This window comes from Pteropus medius, unplaced genomic scaffold (assembly GCF_902729225.1).
Source record: "Pteropus medius unplaced genomic scaffold, Ma_sr-lr_union100, whole genome shotgun sequence".
Taxonomy (NCBI): Eukaryota; Metazoa; Chordata; class Mammalia; order Chiroptera; family Pteropodidae; genus Pteropus; species Pteropus medius.
The window spans coordinates 6,467,461-6,484,343 of NW_024354875.1; the positions used below are offsets into that span (position 1 = coordinate 6,467,461).

The window sequence follows — 16,883 nt, forward strand, 5'->3', positions numbered from 1 at the left end:
AGACGACGGTGAAGTCTGTCCCTGGGGAGATGGTGGCCTCTGCCCTTGCAGGGAGTAGAAGAACCAACACAAAGGCCACTTCCCGCGTGGAGGGCCGTGGAGATGGCCCAGCCGGGCTGCCCTGCCCCCTCTCTGCGGCCTCATCCTCTGTCCTGTCGCACACCCCACACGTGCTGCCCGCTATACCTGGAACACCTCCCTTCCCCTTTCCCCTTGAGAACGTCCATTCCTTTTCACACTGTCAAATAGCATGACTGTTAAAAGCCTAAGTTCTGAGTTCGAACCTCAGTCTGCCATTTACTGACTGTGTAACCTTAGGCAAGTTAGTTAACCTCCCTGATCCTCAGCATTTTTGTCTGTAAAATAGAGATGTAATAGTGATTGATACCTCCTGGAAGAGTTGTAACAACATTAAGATCATTAACAGATAAAAATAATACACGTAAAGCATTCAGCACTGTGCCTGGCACTTAGCAGATGTGCAAGTGTGAGCTATTTTTATAGCCGTTAGCTCAAGTAATACATCCTCAGGGAGCCGTTCATCCCTGACCTTGCCGACCAGATCGGAGTCCCCTCTTCCTTCCCCTCACATCCCTGAGTACTTCCACTTCAAGGCACTTACTGCAACTGCAGCTTTGCACTTTTCCAAGTCTTCATGGCAGCCTCTACCTCTCGAATCCATAGCTCTTTGAAGGTGGGGCACATTTTTGTTCTTTCTTATCTAAAAGAATACCTGGCACCTAAGAGGGAGGCATCTAAGGAGGCTGGGAGGATGGATGGTGGCTATATCGGTGTACATGTGGATGGATGATGGATGCATATTTGTGACATTTGTTGATGGCAGGTCCCCCATATGCCTTCTTGCCTCTAAACTATGCATTTCTTCACCTTTCTTTTCTTTTTAGTTTTTCATGCCACATTACAGTATTTTAGTCCTTCCAGTGGCAATCAGAGGTTTTATTTATCTCAGCAAAAAAGGGCTGAACAGATGTATGTCTTCAGACACTTAGCGAGCACTGACTGCATGCTGCGCATAGAGCTAAGCATGATTTTTAAAAAATGAATGGCAGGTCCCTATTCTTGTGAGGTTCATGGTTCGGTTGGGAGAGCGAGACATCTTAAATTTGTCCAGTATAAAATGCCACGGTGTAATGCAGGCGCTGAGCAGCGGGCTTTGTGGAAAGTGCCTGGGTGTCAGTAGGGGGGTGAGGAGAGCGGACCGGGAGAGGGGACCACTGAACTACGTCCCAAAGGCGGGTGGGGGTTGGACCGGGCAGTGTCCCCAGCAAAGGCAAGAAACATTCATTATTGAGGAACCAACTCTAAGGAGCTTGCTCTCCCTGGAGTACAGAGTTCTGACTTCCTTCCCGCAGGGAAGCCTGTTCGCAGAGGCTGGCCTTATATTGATCCATGGCTGTTTATTTACGGCTTATGTATTTTTCTTCCATTCCCGTGTTAAGGAGGCGCTGGTGCCCCCTTGTGGAAGTAATGAGCAGTCATGGAACTGTCTTACTGGGTGCTCTGTGGGCCCAGGGACCCCGGTCTGCTTCTTTACCATGTTTTGTTTAAACATTTGTTCATTTTACATGAGAATCTTCTTGAGCTTTATTTAAAAAGACTTAAAGCTCTCTGCTGAATTAAACATTCTTGCTCCCTCAGAAACTATTGGTTTTATTATCACCATTTAACATATAACTTGCATTTATTACTTTTTTTTTTTAACATGTTTGGTCTAAAGATGACATTAAACTAATTTTTAATAGCTTTGGGTATTAGCGATGCTTCTTACTTGTGCATGCGCACGTACTCACACACACACACACACACACACACCCCTGAACCTTCAAATATGGAGCAAAAGGAACCTAAATGAACAACCAGAGTGTCAAGCACAGGTAACACTTTGGAGCATCTTTGTGACTTCACAGGAGCATCCTGGAACTATTGGGGTCGCTCCTTCCTTCACTCATGACACAAACAAGGTGGACCACCCTGATCTCTTGAGAAGAGTATTTTCATTCAAAATTAGGAGTTCCAGGACAGACCTCATTTCTTTTTATCTCTATAATTTTAGCACCTAGCTTGATCCCTGACCCATAAATCTAGACACCAATTTTAACTTCAACTCTTTAGTTCCGAGGCCTTGTGATAACCATGGGCCACAAACTAATGTTCAGTATTTCTAAAATTTTAAGAGAAATTAAGCATTTATCTTTGATAACCTTGCATAGCCTGAAGTGTTTGTTTATTTGGACTGCGATAAATCAACTATGGTTAAAACGACACGAGAATTGCTTATCTCATGCTGACCAGAATCCCTCACTGACCGTCATACGTATCAGCTATTAGCAGAAATAGGGAAATTAATTAAGGATAGTTTATTTGAATGAGTAAAATTTTCTAAAGCCTGGGGCTGATAGGGAATAGTTATAAAAGAATTTCTTGATACAAAGTTTGGTAATCCCTAAACGTAGAGTTTCTAAAGTCTTTTCCTGGTGTCTGATCTTTAATTTGTTTTCAGCTTTAATTTTTAGTGAGAAAAAAAAAATTAGTACAAAAGGATATCGCACAAAATTTCTTTTTAAAATCTTCTAAGAATTCCGTCGAGTTTTTCATTCTGCACAGTCCAACAGCTCCCTCCGGTGGACTGCCAGCCCTGAGTCTCCTCCCTGTCTGTTCTGTGACTTCACAGGTATGATCGACAACCTGCTCTCCCCGGACCTTATCGATGGTGTGCTGACCAAGATGGTCCTGGTTAACGCCCTGTATTTTAAGGGTCTGTGGAAGTCACGATTTCGGCCTGAGAACACGAAGAAACGTACATTTGTGGCAGCCGACGGAAAGTCCTATCAAGTGCCGATGCTGGCCCAGCTCTCCTTGTTTCAGAGTGGTGAGTTCATACCTGGCGAGGTTCGGTTTCAGAGCGTGCCAGCCGCAGAAAGGCCCGCATGCCTTGCCTTAGCTCAGGAGCAAATCTACCTCTTTATGTTTTTAAAAAACATCGGAGAAGGGGAGGGAAGAGTTCTTTTAAAAGCTCATGGTAAGTCTATTTACAAAGATTACATATCAGTAGGTAACACACATAAGCTTTTAGGTTCAAAATTTAAAGATGAAAGGGCAATTCACAAATTAGTATCAATGGGCAGTAAACAGATAAAAGTATTATCAATTCATCGTTAGTAATTTTACATTACCAAATTAGAAATAAAAGTAAAAATTAGATTTCTTTTCCACTTATCAGATTTGCAAAAATTAGGAAGATCGACGAAGCTCAGTCGTGGCTGGTGCTGGGGGAAGTGGCATCTCCAAGCTCAGTTGGTGGCCAGGAGCCATGGTCTGGAGGACTCCCTAGAGTCCTCCAGAATCATTGCCCTCAGCAGCTGCACACTGAGGAGGTGATCCTCTAAAGTTAATCACACGCTAGCAAATAAATAAAAGCAGGATACAGACAGATAGCTAACACATGTGAGAGTTAGATTTTAATTTATATAAGTAGAAAGATAATATAAATATGGTCGATTTCAGAAAACAAGTTATAGAACAGCAGATGCAGATTCATCTCATTTATATAAAATACTTTCTACATATTCCTTCGTCTGTAGAGACATGTTAAATGCTAACAGTGGTAGCATATCAAATGATTATTTTTCTTTATCTGAATTTGAAATTTCTAACAATATGGATCACGTTTACAATAAAGAAAAAAAAAATGACGCATCTCTGTTGTCATTTCCATGGCATAGGTAACTAAGTCTGGTGATTACCTTTTAAATCTGGTTTCACGGAAGCACTAACGGTCCAATTTAAGTGATCTTCCTTTTCCTTTGTAAGTTAGCCTTGATGTCTTCAACCAATACCTGGACATATGGGCCCCGAGTATTTCTTTTGCATATTCAGTATATTAGCTTTAAGTACAGCTCACATCACACCAGCCCGATTCTTTAAATTAAGGAATGACTCGTGTGAGGGACACAAAAAACAAAGTTACTTTCCTTCTCACTTGTCATTCATCAAACTTCTTAGTAAAATTTTGTCATTGGCTCAGTAAATTTTTTTAAAAAGATAATATTTATTTAAAAGTTGTGTGGAAAGGTATCGTACAAAGCAACTGAGAATAATAAAAGGCTCTTTTTGCCCCCAAATCACTCTCAGGCTAAGACTAACTCGAAACTCCAGCATGGCCACCAGTTCAGATCCAAAGTAAATTTGATTTTAGGTCAATCTTCATACACATTCTGCATTCTACTAAAATAAAAAGTGAAGGGACCTCATTTACTCTATGTTTCTATTGCTGAAAAATAGCAAATAAGTCAGTAGTCAAAGATTAAAATGCAAGGATTCTGTAGACATTCCCATGAAAGATTAAATGTTTGTGTTTACAGGAATGAATATCACACACTTTAATTGAGTATGTAGGACGTTCCCAGAGAGGAAGTTGCATCTCCCAGGTAGCTTTACAATTAAGAACGGATTTGTCTAAGAATATACGTGTGCATTTTACAGAAAGTAACATACAAATCCATTCCTATTGTCAAAGGTTCAAGTTCTGTGTAACTGCAGTATGCTGGATGTCTTCCCTGATTCGTGCTGTCCCTTCTCTACCCTGTTCTGAGTCCCCAGGAGGCTGCATCGGCGGGCTCCCTTGTCCTCTGCCTTCCTGTTGGGTTGGCTAGCGAGGTGACTCAGCAGTTGACAGGGGTTAGGGAGGAGAGAGGGCTTGGGCACTGGCTTCTCAGCCTTCTCCCTGCAGTCACCAAGGCCACTGCATCTCTCCGCCAAGGTCTTAGCTCCTGCCATCAGGGGCTGCCGGCAGGTCTTTCTCTCGGAGTCACCTCCTCTTCCCTCACCCCTCCCAGCCTGAAGGCTGATAGTGGTGCCCCAGTATTTGTAGCCCAGGATTCTATCTTTAATGGTTTCTCTATACCCCACTCATGCTTTATAAGTAGTCCCTTTATTAACCTCTGCTTAAATGACCCATTTCTCGTCGGACTCAGACTAATCTGGGCTGAATTCAGCACAGAACACAATAGTCCCCATCTCTCCACCATTCTCATCCCTCACAAGTAAACGCGGTGAGCAGCACGTTGTCATCCTCCCTGCTCTCTGTTCTGTGCCTGTCATCGGGTTTTTCCTGAGCAACCTGGAATCGGAACCCAGGTTTTCTCGTGGGCCGTGCATCAGAATACAGGGTGTCATATGTGCCCCGGTTTCCCACTTTGGCCAACAAAGCCGCTTTTTACGGAAAAACGGGGCAGGTTTGTCTCGTTGCGGCTGTGAAGAAAGCACAGCTGTTGGTGACGGCCCCAAGCAAGCATTCGTTTTCATGACGACAGTCCGCTTAGCCAAGCACCCATTTCCTCCTGTCTCATCACAGGCTGGCCAATGCAACCGGCCAGCGCTCCAAGATGGGCAGTCCCAGCTGAGGCGAGCCAGGCCGCCCTGCCTAGACCCACACATGCAGCTTCCGGTGTCACCTGCCAAACGTTTCCTAGGCTTCATCCAGCCTTGCTGTTCTTGGTCACTTTGCCAAAACATTGCAATCCCCCAAGGTGTCACCAAGATCTCTGAGAAGATTCACTTAGCAACAATAAAAATGGGTGAGAAACGCTTCTTGACTTAAGTCTAATAAGGTATAAGCACTTTGAGGAGAGAAACTTTTCTATTAAAAAAAAAAAACCCTTCAAATCTTTTTTGTGGTAGAAGTGTATGTCTTGCTCACTGCAGAATGCTCAAATATAAGGCAGAAAGTGAACGTTTCCCTATCACCCATTCCCCAGCATAAAAACCCCTATTAAGTGCTAGATGTATCATTTGAGACCATTTGTATGGATATATAAAATATGTTTATAAGACTCTTTTGTATACATAGGATTACACCTTAATTTCTATTCTATAATTTGCTTTATTCGCTATATAGTGTATCTTGGAAAACTTTATGTCAATTCATGTGTATCTGCTTGATCCTTTTATCCACTGCATAATATTCCATGGTAAAAATGTATCATAATAGCCTATGGATGGCCATTTACTTTTTTCCCATAACAAATAGCACTTCGGTGAGAATTCTCCTACATAAACCTTTAGATACTTGTGTCAGAACTTCTAACAGTAATTTCCTTACATAGGAATGGCTGAGTCAAAGTTATTACAGATTTTTTTTTGTTTTGATGGTTATATGTTTAGACTTAGAAGGTTTTTTATTTTTAAAAAGACCACAGAGAACTTCAAATGCGTGTGTGTATGTGCGTGTGTAAATATACAGTATATCAGTATATTTCTAGAATCCACTCTGAACTTCCAACTTATACCTACCTAACCATATTACTTCTTTATTTGATTGTCCGTTAGGTCCTGGTTCCATCAATAAGTGCATCAACTGCTCTCTCCCACCTAGTTCTTTGGCCAGTTTTCCTTAGCTCAGTAGGTGGCATCCGTACTCACTCAGTTACTTAATGATTAAGCCACACCTCCTTCAGCATCAACTCTCCCCAAATTCTCTCGGCCCTCCAGCCCGAGCATAGCTTACAGGTAGTGGATCTATTTGTTGTCATCTTTTTTTCAAATATATATTTCAGTATTACTGAAGTATAGCCTGAACAGTTCCTTAAGAACTCAGGACGTCCATAAAGCTACTTGTGGTAAAAGGGCATCAGAGAGACTTTCGGCTTTCAGGCTTTCCTGATATTAAATATTTAAAATATTCTGATTTTACAGGCCGAGAAGAGTTCTTAACATTTCAGCCTAGTTACTACTTCCTCCCTTGTAGGCCTTCAAATAGGAATCAGAGTGTTTTAGAGAGCTTTCCAGAAAAACTGGATCATCCCCAAAATGCCACTTACAGAAAGTTCTAAATCTTCTCTATATTTTTAATCCTTGATTCTTTGCCTAATTATTTCTCATTAAAGGTTTTGTTGATCCCCATTCATCTAAGAGAAAAGACTACTTTTCCCCTTTTTTAAATCTTTCGTTCTTTTTAAATGAACCAGCCTGCTTCGTTCACATTAGTATATATCCCAGAAATTAACCTCATTAAAGAACAGTCAGTCTACTTCCCAGAGGATAAAGAATGGAGGGCCTGGAGCAGGACATTTTCAAAAGAAGAGATGGGGGACAGTGAGGGCCCCCGGCTTTGACACCAGGTTCCCAAGTTCCTTTTTCTTTCATTATGCTCCACTGTAGTTTGTGTGGTTTCTTTCTCCTGCTGGAGTGAGTGTCTTTTGAGCAGCGACTTAACACCCAAGAAGTGATGTTTTGCGAAGCCGCTGACGTCAGCAGATGAAAGCTTTCGCTGTGTGCGGCCACTGTGCTAAGCGCTGTGCATATGTTTTCTCGTTTAATTCTCACAGCAACTCTGTAAGACAGGTACTAAGTCTTATCCTATTGAACAGATAGATAAACGAAGACGCGGAGTTAAGGAATTTGCCCAAGTCCCAGAGCCAGCGTGTGTCTGAGTCAGGATTTGAATCCAGGTCTTGTAGGCCCAGATCTTGTGTCTTTCACCTCAGCACTTGTCCTCTATAAAACGATGCTGTGGAAGCAGCACCTTAGTGATGGAAGGAGAGGAAAGGTGTTACTTTGTCTCCTGGCCCCTCAAGCCACCAAATAAAGATGAGCATGCAAGGGGTATGTTCTGCTGCGTCCTAGCTGACGGTTGTCATCAGTGCCTGTGATCAGAAGCAGAGATGGGGCCAAGGAGAAGTGAATCATCAGGCAGATGTGAGTGACTGGATGTCAAATGGTTAGCAGTTATTCATATTATTGATTAGTTAATGATGTATCCAGTCGAGGCTGGATTAACTGATGGAAGTAGAAGCTGTCTCCCACCCCAACATACCCCAGCTCCTCAGTTTTATTATTCATGCCCCCCATCCTTATCAGAACATTAAATATTTCTAGAGGTGTTTAACAAATGCCTCCAGGTCCTTATTCCATGCCCTGGAGTAATCATTTATTAACTACTTTCCAAATTTCACAGTTTCAAAAAATTAGCTCTGCCTGACTAGGGACCTAATGTCTTCTTTGAGGATTAAAGGGCTTACTAGGAAGTGACTTTTCTCTCACCTTCTTACGGATGTTTCAGTTTCTGTTGAGACCGTTTTATCATGCAAGATAAAAGTAAAGACAAAAGATCCCATGTTTGAATTATCGGTAGCCCCAAGAAAGAACCCAGGCTAGAGTGACAGTTCCCAAAGCACCCTGAGCTGAGGCTGGGCCACCGGTTCCGAACAGCCCTGAAGCAAGGTGGGAACAGAGCATCCTAAATGCTCCACAGATTGCCCACATATTTCTCCCTTAAGGAGAATCTGCAATGTCATCCTATAATGACATACATTCTAATTGCTTCACTATTTTTTTAAATCACATTTTACAGCCAGAAGTGTTATTTGACAGAGCTGGATGTCTCTCTCTTCCTCCGTCCCTTCCTCCCAACCCCCATCTATGGAGACCTGGCTTATTGCTGTCCCCCGTCTCAAGTGCAGTGATTGGCAAAGGTTGTCCCCAAAGAAAAGACAAGTGAAAATCATGAGAGAAACTCGATTTCTCTTTTCCTCCTTCCTTAAGTTTGGTGTCCTTCTAGGTCATTTAGAGAAGGAGGAAGAAGGGGCCAGCGTTCAGTGGGCACTCACCATGGGCCAGGCCCGGCTAAGTGTCTTATACATTTTTTCTCATTTAATCATCACAAAAATCCTACACACTTAATACCCCTGGCAGCTCCGTCCTCCATATTCGGCGCCCAGAGGTTAGGTAACTTCACTGAGTTCACCGAGTTCTTCTTAAGAAGTTTGAACTGTTTAATAAAACCTTTCAGAAATCTACCATAAATCTGGAAATGCTGGTTTTTCCATTCACTTCATTAGTTTTTATAACTCTCTCATTGCATGCCCAGTGTGAAGGTTTCATGGGTTCCTAGGGCGTACCGTGTGGAAGACTCCTTCCCCAGGGAGGTGGTAGCCTCTCTGGGCCCCACATCCACGAGCTGGGCTTCTCCCCAGTGCCCCCCATGATGACACGCTCATCCACACTGATTGGTGGTGCTCAGGTGTGCTGCTCAGTGGCTAAAAGTTTTCAGTTTTCAATATTTTACGTGGGCTAAAAGGGTTTTAAGATCAAATTAGTTCGGGAAACCCAGAGATAACTAGAGTTCAACAGTTTTCTTCAGAATATCTCAGAGCCTTTATAACACTGACATATATTATAAGACTGCCAGAAGAATCAAGGGTCCAGTGCATCCTAAATTTACTGGGATGCGGAATCTATTTTGTCTACCGAGCATCTTGTGGGTCATATGTTCTCTGGATGACATTTGGACAAATGCTGGTTTAAATCATTCCTGGGTTTTAATTAGCAAGCACAAGTACCATAAAGTATCTGAGAGCCTATTGATAGTTATTGGAATGGATGAAGAATGAGTAGGGAGTCACAGTAGCGAAAGAGGAAGACCGACTTGGGCATTAGACATACTGAGCCTGAGTCCTGGTACTCCACTTCTTAGCCACGTGTTTCCTGGTGGGTTACTTCATTTCTCTAACGTGGCCTCCCCAGCAGTCAAATAGACTGCTTATATCAACCTACGTCAACCGTGTGCAGCACTGTAGATTCCCAGCGTGTTCTAGGGGTGGTCGGTATGGGCCTGGCACAGAGTGGGCCCCGCTGCCCTCCATTCTCTTCAGCAAGCACAACACGTAGGCTCAGCCAAAAGAATCGTTCTAAGGCAAGCTCAAGTTGATTCCTTTGTTCATATGGTGAGGGTCAGCTTCTTGCAAAGCACTGTATTCTAAGAGCCTTATGATCTGGTTAAATTCTACTCAACAGAATTAATGTAATGTTAGTGCCGCCCAAAGGCATTCTGTTAAGACGTGTCTAGACTGAAGAAAGGGAATTCTTTACCAGGGAAGGAAGAAGTAATTGTCCTTATTTTTGTCCTTCGAAGGAAGCTATTTTTGGAAAACGGAAGTTCTCAAACTGAATTGCTCTCTTCCCTCTGAAGCTACCCTGGTGATCGGCAGCCACTCATGCCACGTCTGGAAGTCATCAAGGATACACTGAACCTGCCTCTGATTTCTTTAGGGTCGACAAGCACCCCCAGTGGCTTATGGTACAACTTCATTGAATTACCCTACCATGGGGATAGCATCAGCATGCTGATTGCACTGCCGAGCGAGAGCTCCACCCCACTCTCGGCCATCATCCCTCACATCAGCACCAAGACCATCGACAGCTGGAAGAGCATGATGGTGCCCAAGAGGGTGCAGGTCATCCTGCCCAAGTAAGTAGCTCCTTTCCCTTAAAGAGAAAATGGCAGGCGGAGTGCTCAGTCCTCGATAGTGATTGTGTCCGATACCAGACCCCACGAGGCTGAAATACGGCGCATCACGAAGCCCATTTTATTTTGCAGAAATTGCATGGTGGGAATACAAGGCTGTGCTTTTTTCAAAGTTTGGTTTGGTTTTTTTTCCCCCACCCTGTGCCTCTTATATGGCAAAATAATGACGATGGGGAAGGAGAGAAAGCAGCCTGGCATTTGAGCCTTCATAAAACCACAAGCTCATATGCCACTGCAAAGCTTTGAACGTATCTCATTCTGTTCAAAAGACTGAAAAACATATGCATATCATATCGGTATGATGAAAATACAGTAAAGTTTAGTAGTGTGCCTGTAGATTCCCAGCATGTTCTAGGGGTGGTCAGTATGGGCCTGGCACAGAGTGGGCCCCCTCCCCGCCTCCATTCTCTTCAGCAAGCACAACACGTAGGCTCAGCCAAAAGAATTGTTCTAAGGCAAGCTCAAGTTCATTCCTTTGTTCATATGGTGAGGGTCAGCTTCTTGCAAAGCACTGTATTCTTGATAAGGAGTTTCATTTTGGTTACTTACGTCTTAGCTAGAAGTTGCTAAAGACCAAGATCCAAAATCTAAGTGGTAGGAAAATATTTTGAAACCACCCAGGCAGAATTCTTACATTCTAGGCAAGTTTGTTTTTCTATTATACTTTCTAAAAGTATAAGATAGGTAGAATTTGAGCTCTTATGACTTGAATCCAAGGGAAAAGTAATCCCAAATTCTGTCTGAATCCTAAATTTCTAAAAGGTCGGAGAATGCTTTGCCTAAATCTGTGAAAGACGCAATGATGTCTCCTTTCTATGAACTTTTTAACATTAGCGTTCTGCCAGTCCCTAGGACTTTTAACCACTCAGGTTTCAGTGGTGGTAGCAATACCTTCCAGTTCTAATCATTTTTAATTTCCAGCCACTGAGTTAAGAAATCAAAGTACACTGATAATAAGTACTGGTAATCCTCCCAAGATTATTTTTTGTTTTAAGTCTTCACATAGGCAATGCTTGATATAAATGAATAAGATGGTGACATTGTGGGTACAATTATGATGGTAAATTACCTTTGTAGCCCATCTGTGATGAGAGTCTGCTCACCTACTCTTGTTGCCCTCCCACAGGATGCGATAAAATCTGATAAAATGTTTTATGTTGATAGGTTTAATAGAAGACGCATGACTGGCTGTAACGTCAGATAACCTACAAATATGCAAGAAACCCATACTATACCCAGATATTATCCCATGACACCTATTCCTAATGCTTGCTCTCGTTTTAACAGTTAAATACTTTCAGAATCCCAACATGAACTAGCAGGAATGTATCTCCTGTCTTTTGACCATCCCCAATCCCAGTAAGATGGTAGTTCTTACAGCATCCAAGATGATGGCTCTTTGGTTGGACATGGGGAAGAACTGTAGATATTGCAGAGTGCGAGACACTTGTCAACACCTTGCATCTCCCTATCGGCGTAAGAGAAGATGCTCCTGAGTCCTGAAATAGGGAGCTGTTGCACATGAGGATGAGAACAGCCTTACTTGCTGTTACTATATGTGCTGCTTATTTCACCAGCTAAGCGTTCGAGAGATGAGTTATTCCACACTTAACCTGGTTTTTAAATCTTAGGATTAAAATTTACAATACAATTTAGACGGCTGTTCAGAGCGTACTTAAAAAAGAATCTGTTGATAAACATTTTTCCACTGGCACTGATTATATCATTTTGTATCATTTATAGTCTAATGATTGTTTCCTTCTATTTTCTGCTTTCATGCTAGGTTCACAGCTGTAACACAAACAGATCTGAAGGAGCCACTGAAAGCTCTTGGCATCGTCGACATGTTTGATCCATTACAGGCAAATTTTGCAAAAATCTCAAGTATGTTCAATTTAAAACTTATTCTTCAACTTGTGAAGACTGTGTTACAAACAGTCTCTGATTTATTCAGAAAGAAAAGGTCAAAATTAGGAATGGTTGCCTTAAAACTCTCCACAGTTTAATGCGATCTATTACCCAGTGATGCTATTGACCTTTAGTCATTTAAATCATCGTAAGTCGGTCGATTTCACATGTATGTTTCATGTGAAGCCCGATCGACTCTACACAGTTAAAGAAGTATTTTGTATATTGTCTCTGTTACCTAAAAATTTGGCTTTCAATTAGATATTAGTTTTTTTTTTAACGCAAACTTTTTTCCTATGTTTGCAAAATCAAGATTGGGGAGCATGTAGTATATCTAGATATGTATTTCGGCATTTCATGACCATTAATTTGAGATACTATAACTTCAGAGGAATCTGATTTGAATTTTTTTGTCAAAACATCCAGGATACAGCTGGTATGATTTTCCTTCATCTGCCAATATAGGTACCTTTTTTTTGGATTTATATTTGAATGGTCAGTCCTTTGTCTTTTTAATTTGGAGCATAGCAGCCTCCTTTCAAAAAAAAAGTCGTGGCTTATACATTATTTGTACTCCATTTTGTACTTTTCCCCTTGAGGAAGAATTCATTCATTACCAACCTCGGTTAGTAATGAACACCTATGTGCCTTGGGCATAAACTCGGCTCCTCTGGTGAAAGGGCCGCTCCATGGGTGTTCCGATGCCCTCAGCCCTGTTAACTGAACGCTCGTGCCCGCCCAGCGGCATTCTCGTCACCTGGGAGCTTCTTTAAAATGCATGATCTTGGGTCTGACCCAGACCTGCTGAATCAGAATCTTCACTTTACCATATTCCTCAGCCCAGTGACGTTTGAGAAGCACTGTTTTAACTTGCACTTTCTCCGTCAGGGTTATCCTACATAGTGTCCTACATAGTGTCCCCAGGAAGCTCACAGGTGTTCAGAGGGAAGACCAAGGGCTCGAAATTATCCCGAGAAGTTCCATGTAACCTTGAAGTTGACTTGGGCCTTGCCAAAGTGCCTCTCACTCACCATCGGTCACATTACAGCTGAGCATCGGTGCAGACACCTTAAACCCGATGACGCAAAAACCACTTTTTCCCTTTGCATCCGAACTTATGTCCAGTCAAGGCTGACATTAACTTTCATTTGAATTGCCCCTAAAAGCTGCACCCCGTGGGTACTGCCGGAATGGTAAAGATTTGCTAAGAAGAGTGAATTCACTGGAAGGGCTCAGCGACTCAGCTGCATTTCTGAGTGTGGCCCGCCACACAGTCCATACTCTTATACTTGGTTCTCTTCTCTCACTAATATGCCCACAAGATGAGTGGCTTTCGTTATGAGAAGCCAACAGTTACTCTGCTACTGACTAGCCATGTGATTTGAGGGCAGATTTTTTTTTGAAACACCCTAGGCCTCAGTTTCCCCATCTGTAAATGCCGTCTGAAATCCTTCCTGGATCTGACATCCCGTAAATGAAAAATAATGTCAGCTTGCCGCTTCTGGAAAAATGGGCTTCCTTTTTAAAGCTCTGCTCTTTTAATTTTTTTCATAAAATTCTTAGTGATCAGAGTTGAATTTCCAGAAACAGTAACACCTCTGGGGTCTGGGATGGCCCCCATGACGTGATGTCACAGTTCACTCAGCAGAGACTGAAATTTACCATAGGTGACAGTCATCCTTACACTTTGAATCACTGGAACTGTAAGAGATCACTTCTTACACCTTCTAAGAACTGGCATTTGCCATGGCCGAGGTTAAACAGCTGGCCTGCATATCAAACATACGCTGTTTTTGTCTTATTTTCTGGAAACAGGGTCAGAAAACCTTCATGTTTCTCAAATCTTGCAAAAAGCAAAAATCGAAGTCAGTGAAGATGGAACCAGAGCTTCAGCAGTCACAGGTAGGCCGGAGCATGTGGCGGGGTGGGGGCCAGACTTGCTGTGGGGATCGAGCGTCTCCCGTTCACACTCATCAGCCTCCGGCCGGGCACTGTAGGTTGACCATTGGAAGACCGTGGTGGATTTAGACAGGTTCAGGACCTGTGTCCGCGAAGCTCAGAGTCTGTTCGTCCTTAGAGAAAGCACTTCGGTCAGGGAAGTTCCCCTAGGATAAGCGCAGACAAACTCTTTCTGTAAAGAGCTAAACAGTATGTAGTTTCTGCTTCGTGGGCTGTAGGGTCTCCAGCTCTGCCATTATAGTGAGGAAACAGTACAGATGATACAAGAAATAGAGGTGTGGTCGTGTTTCTATAGAACTTTATCGAAGCAGGATCTGACCCCTAGACTTGGCCCGAGCACAGTAATTTGCTGAACCTTGTTATTGGCCAAAAAAAAAAAAAACTCCAATCTTCAGATTGAAATTTAAAGTAATAGCAACTACAGATAGGAAAACAGTCAGGTTTATCCAGGGCAAAGTGAAGAATTAGCACTCAACTGTTGAATTACAGCAGGATTGTAATGCAGCCTTTCTTGATAATTAGAACATCCACATCTGCTTTCTCCTTGATGGCTTATATAATGAAGGAGAAAATAGAACAATCTTAGGTGGTTTTTTTGTTTTTTGTTTTTTTACCCTGTAATTATCCATATGAGGTTGGCTGAATAAATAGGACCAAGCTCTGCGGCTCATAAAGTGAATATCTTAGCTACATTTGTAACTGGGTCCGATATCTCTGGTCATTAAAAGGTACCATTTATGCCCACAATAGACACTTTATTGCCGTTCTAAAATAACAGTTTAATTTTTATTCCCTTAGAATAGCATTTAAAACGAAGACCTAGAATAAGAGGACTTGGAATTTTTAAGATGCCTTTTGTCTCTTCTAGGTGATTATAAATGACATCTAAATTTTGCCAAATTCCGGACCGCTTTTGGCAACTAGTATACTAAACTGTCAAGACTGGCTACATGACTTGCAGGGCCCTAAGCAAAATAAAAATACGGAGCCCCTTGTTCAAACCTTACTAAGAGTTTTGAGACAGCAGCAGCAGAGCACTAAACCAAATGCAGGGTCCTCGTGAGTGTGGGGCCCTGTGTCACCGCCCAGGTCACGTGCCCATGAAGCCAGCCCTGCTATTGGAGCCTGCAAGAGCTGCCATAACAAGTACCACAGATTGGGTGGCTTAAGCAATAGGAATTTACTTCTCACAGTTCTGGAGGCTGGAAGTCCAAGACCAAGGTGTTGGTGGGGTTGGTTTCTCCTGAGCCTTTGCACCTTGGCTTGTAGATAGCCACCATCTCACTGTGTTCTTTCCCTGTGTGTCACATCGCCGATGTCTCCCTCTCTTCTTGTAAGGACACCAGTACTATTGGATTTGGGCTCTACCTTCATGGCCTCATTTAAATAAATACCTTCTTAAAGGCCCTGTCTCCAAATACAGCCACACTGGGGACTAGGGCTTCGATGTACAAATTTTGAGTGGATACTATTTAGTCCATGACACTTGCTACCCACTGAGCTGTTTTTAATAGCCCTAGGTTGAGTGGTTTACCCCAGCGTAGCTGCAGATGTTTCTTTTGCAACACCAAGCCCAAGTCATTAATGCTTTCTGGGGTTTGAACCAGAGGACCGGGCCGTGTTAGCAAGTGTAGGGCAATTACGCCTGGCACTACCCTCCTGCAAGGCCTTGTCACAGGCATATTAGATTGGAGACACTATTGGTAAGCACGGCAGAGTAAGCACGTGCAAGACCATGAGCCTAAAGAAATTTGCTCTTTAAGTCCAATGTCTGCACCAGATGAGCTGATCAGCAACATAGCAGGACCCGCATGAGTGATGTGTTTGCCAGTGTGAAGGAAACTTAGAGGACGTGCCAAAGGAAGAGGCACAGACAAAATGGTTGAGAACGAAGCTGAGCCTGGGCATACAGAAGGGATTTGGATAGGCTAAGAGGACCAAGGCCTTCGTCAGGAAGGCAGATGGTATGATGAAAAAAACAGCTGATACAGTGAACATGCATTGTGTGTTAAGTGGCAAACACTGTTCTAAAGGCTGTAATATGTTTGGTCATTTAAGCCTCATAAAAAACTCATGAGGAGTAAATACTTTTATTAAAGAAGATGGTGCTTGTGTAGAATAAATAAAATGATAAAGATAAAAGGCCTGGCCCACGGTGGGTGTCCAATAAATGGGGACATTTAGGCCCGTTGTAACATGGCCAGCCTATGGGACAGGAATCAAGTGTGTTCTCGCAAACCAGCATCGAGGATCCATGGGGCCAGCTGCTTTGCCGGCCTCGGGCTAGATGTACAATGTGTCTCTCTGTTCTTTCCATAGCTGCGATTCTAATTGCAAGGTCGTCGCCTCCCTGGTTTATAGTGGACAGACCTTTTCTATTTTTCATCCGACATAATCCTACAGGTAAGCAATTCTCCTCTTCCATTGTTCACAAACTGTTAGAATTCAGAAAGGTGTGTCGTTGTAGGTAAATCCAACAGTGCTACTTTTAGTCTGTTCCCCACGTGGCAACGATCGCAAATGCCTCAAATAATATAACCACTCACCTTGAAAAGAGAGGAAAATCAGGCCGTGTTTACTGAGTGTGATGGAATCTTTTAAACAAGGACAAGATTTGGGTTTGTGCTGATCTATTTTGTTTTTAACATATAGAGAGCTCTACAACCCTCTGGGGCACTTTTGATGTCTGTTC

General features: G+C 42.8%; 1 protein-coding gene across 1 annotated transcript in view; it reads left to right on the plus strand.

Annotated features, from left to right (window-relative positions):
* The window catches only part of SERPINE2 (serpin family E member 2), a 55,840-nt gene that overhangs the window by 37,021 nt on the left and 1,936 nt on the right, over window positions 1-16,883 (plus strand). Inside the window, exons 4-8 of the mRNA XM_039855702.1 lie at window positions 2,693-2,890; window positions 10,069-10,267; window positions 12,108-12,208; window positions 14,048-14,134; window positions 16,511-16,594. Of these exons, the coding sequence (XP_039711636.1) occupies window positions 2,693-2,890; window positions 10,069-10,267; window positions 12,108-12,208; window positions 14,048-14,134; window positions 16,511-16,594 (669 nt within the window). The remainder of the gene's footprint in view (window positions 1-2,692; window positions 2,891-10,068; window positions 10,268-12,107; window positions 12,209-14,047; window positions 14,135-16,510; window positions 16,595-16,883) is intronic.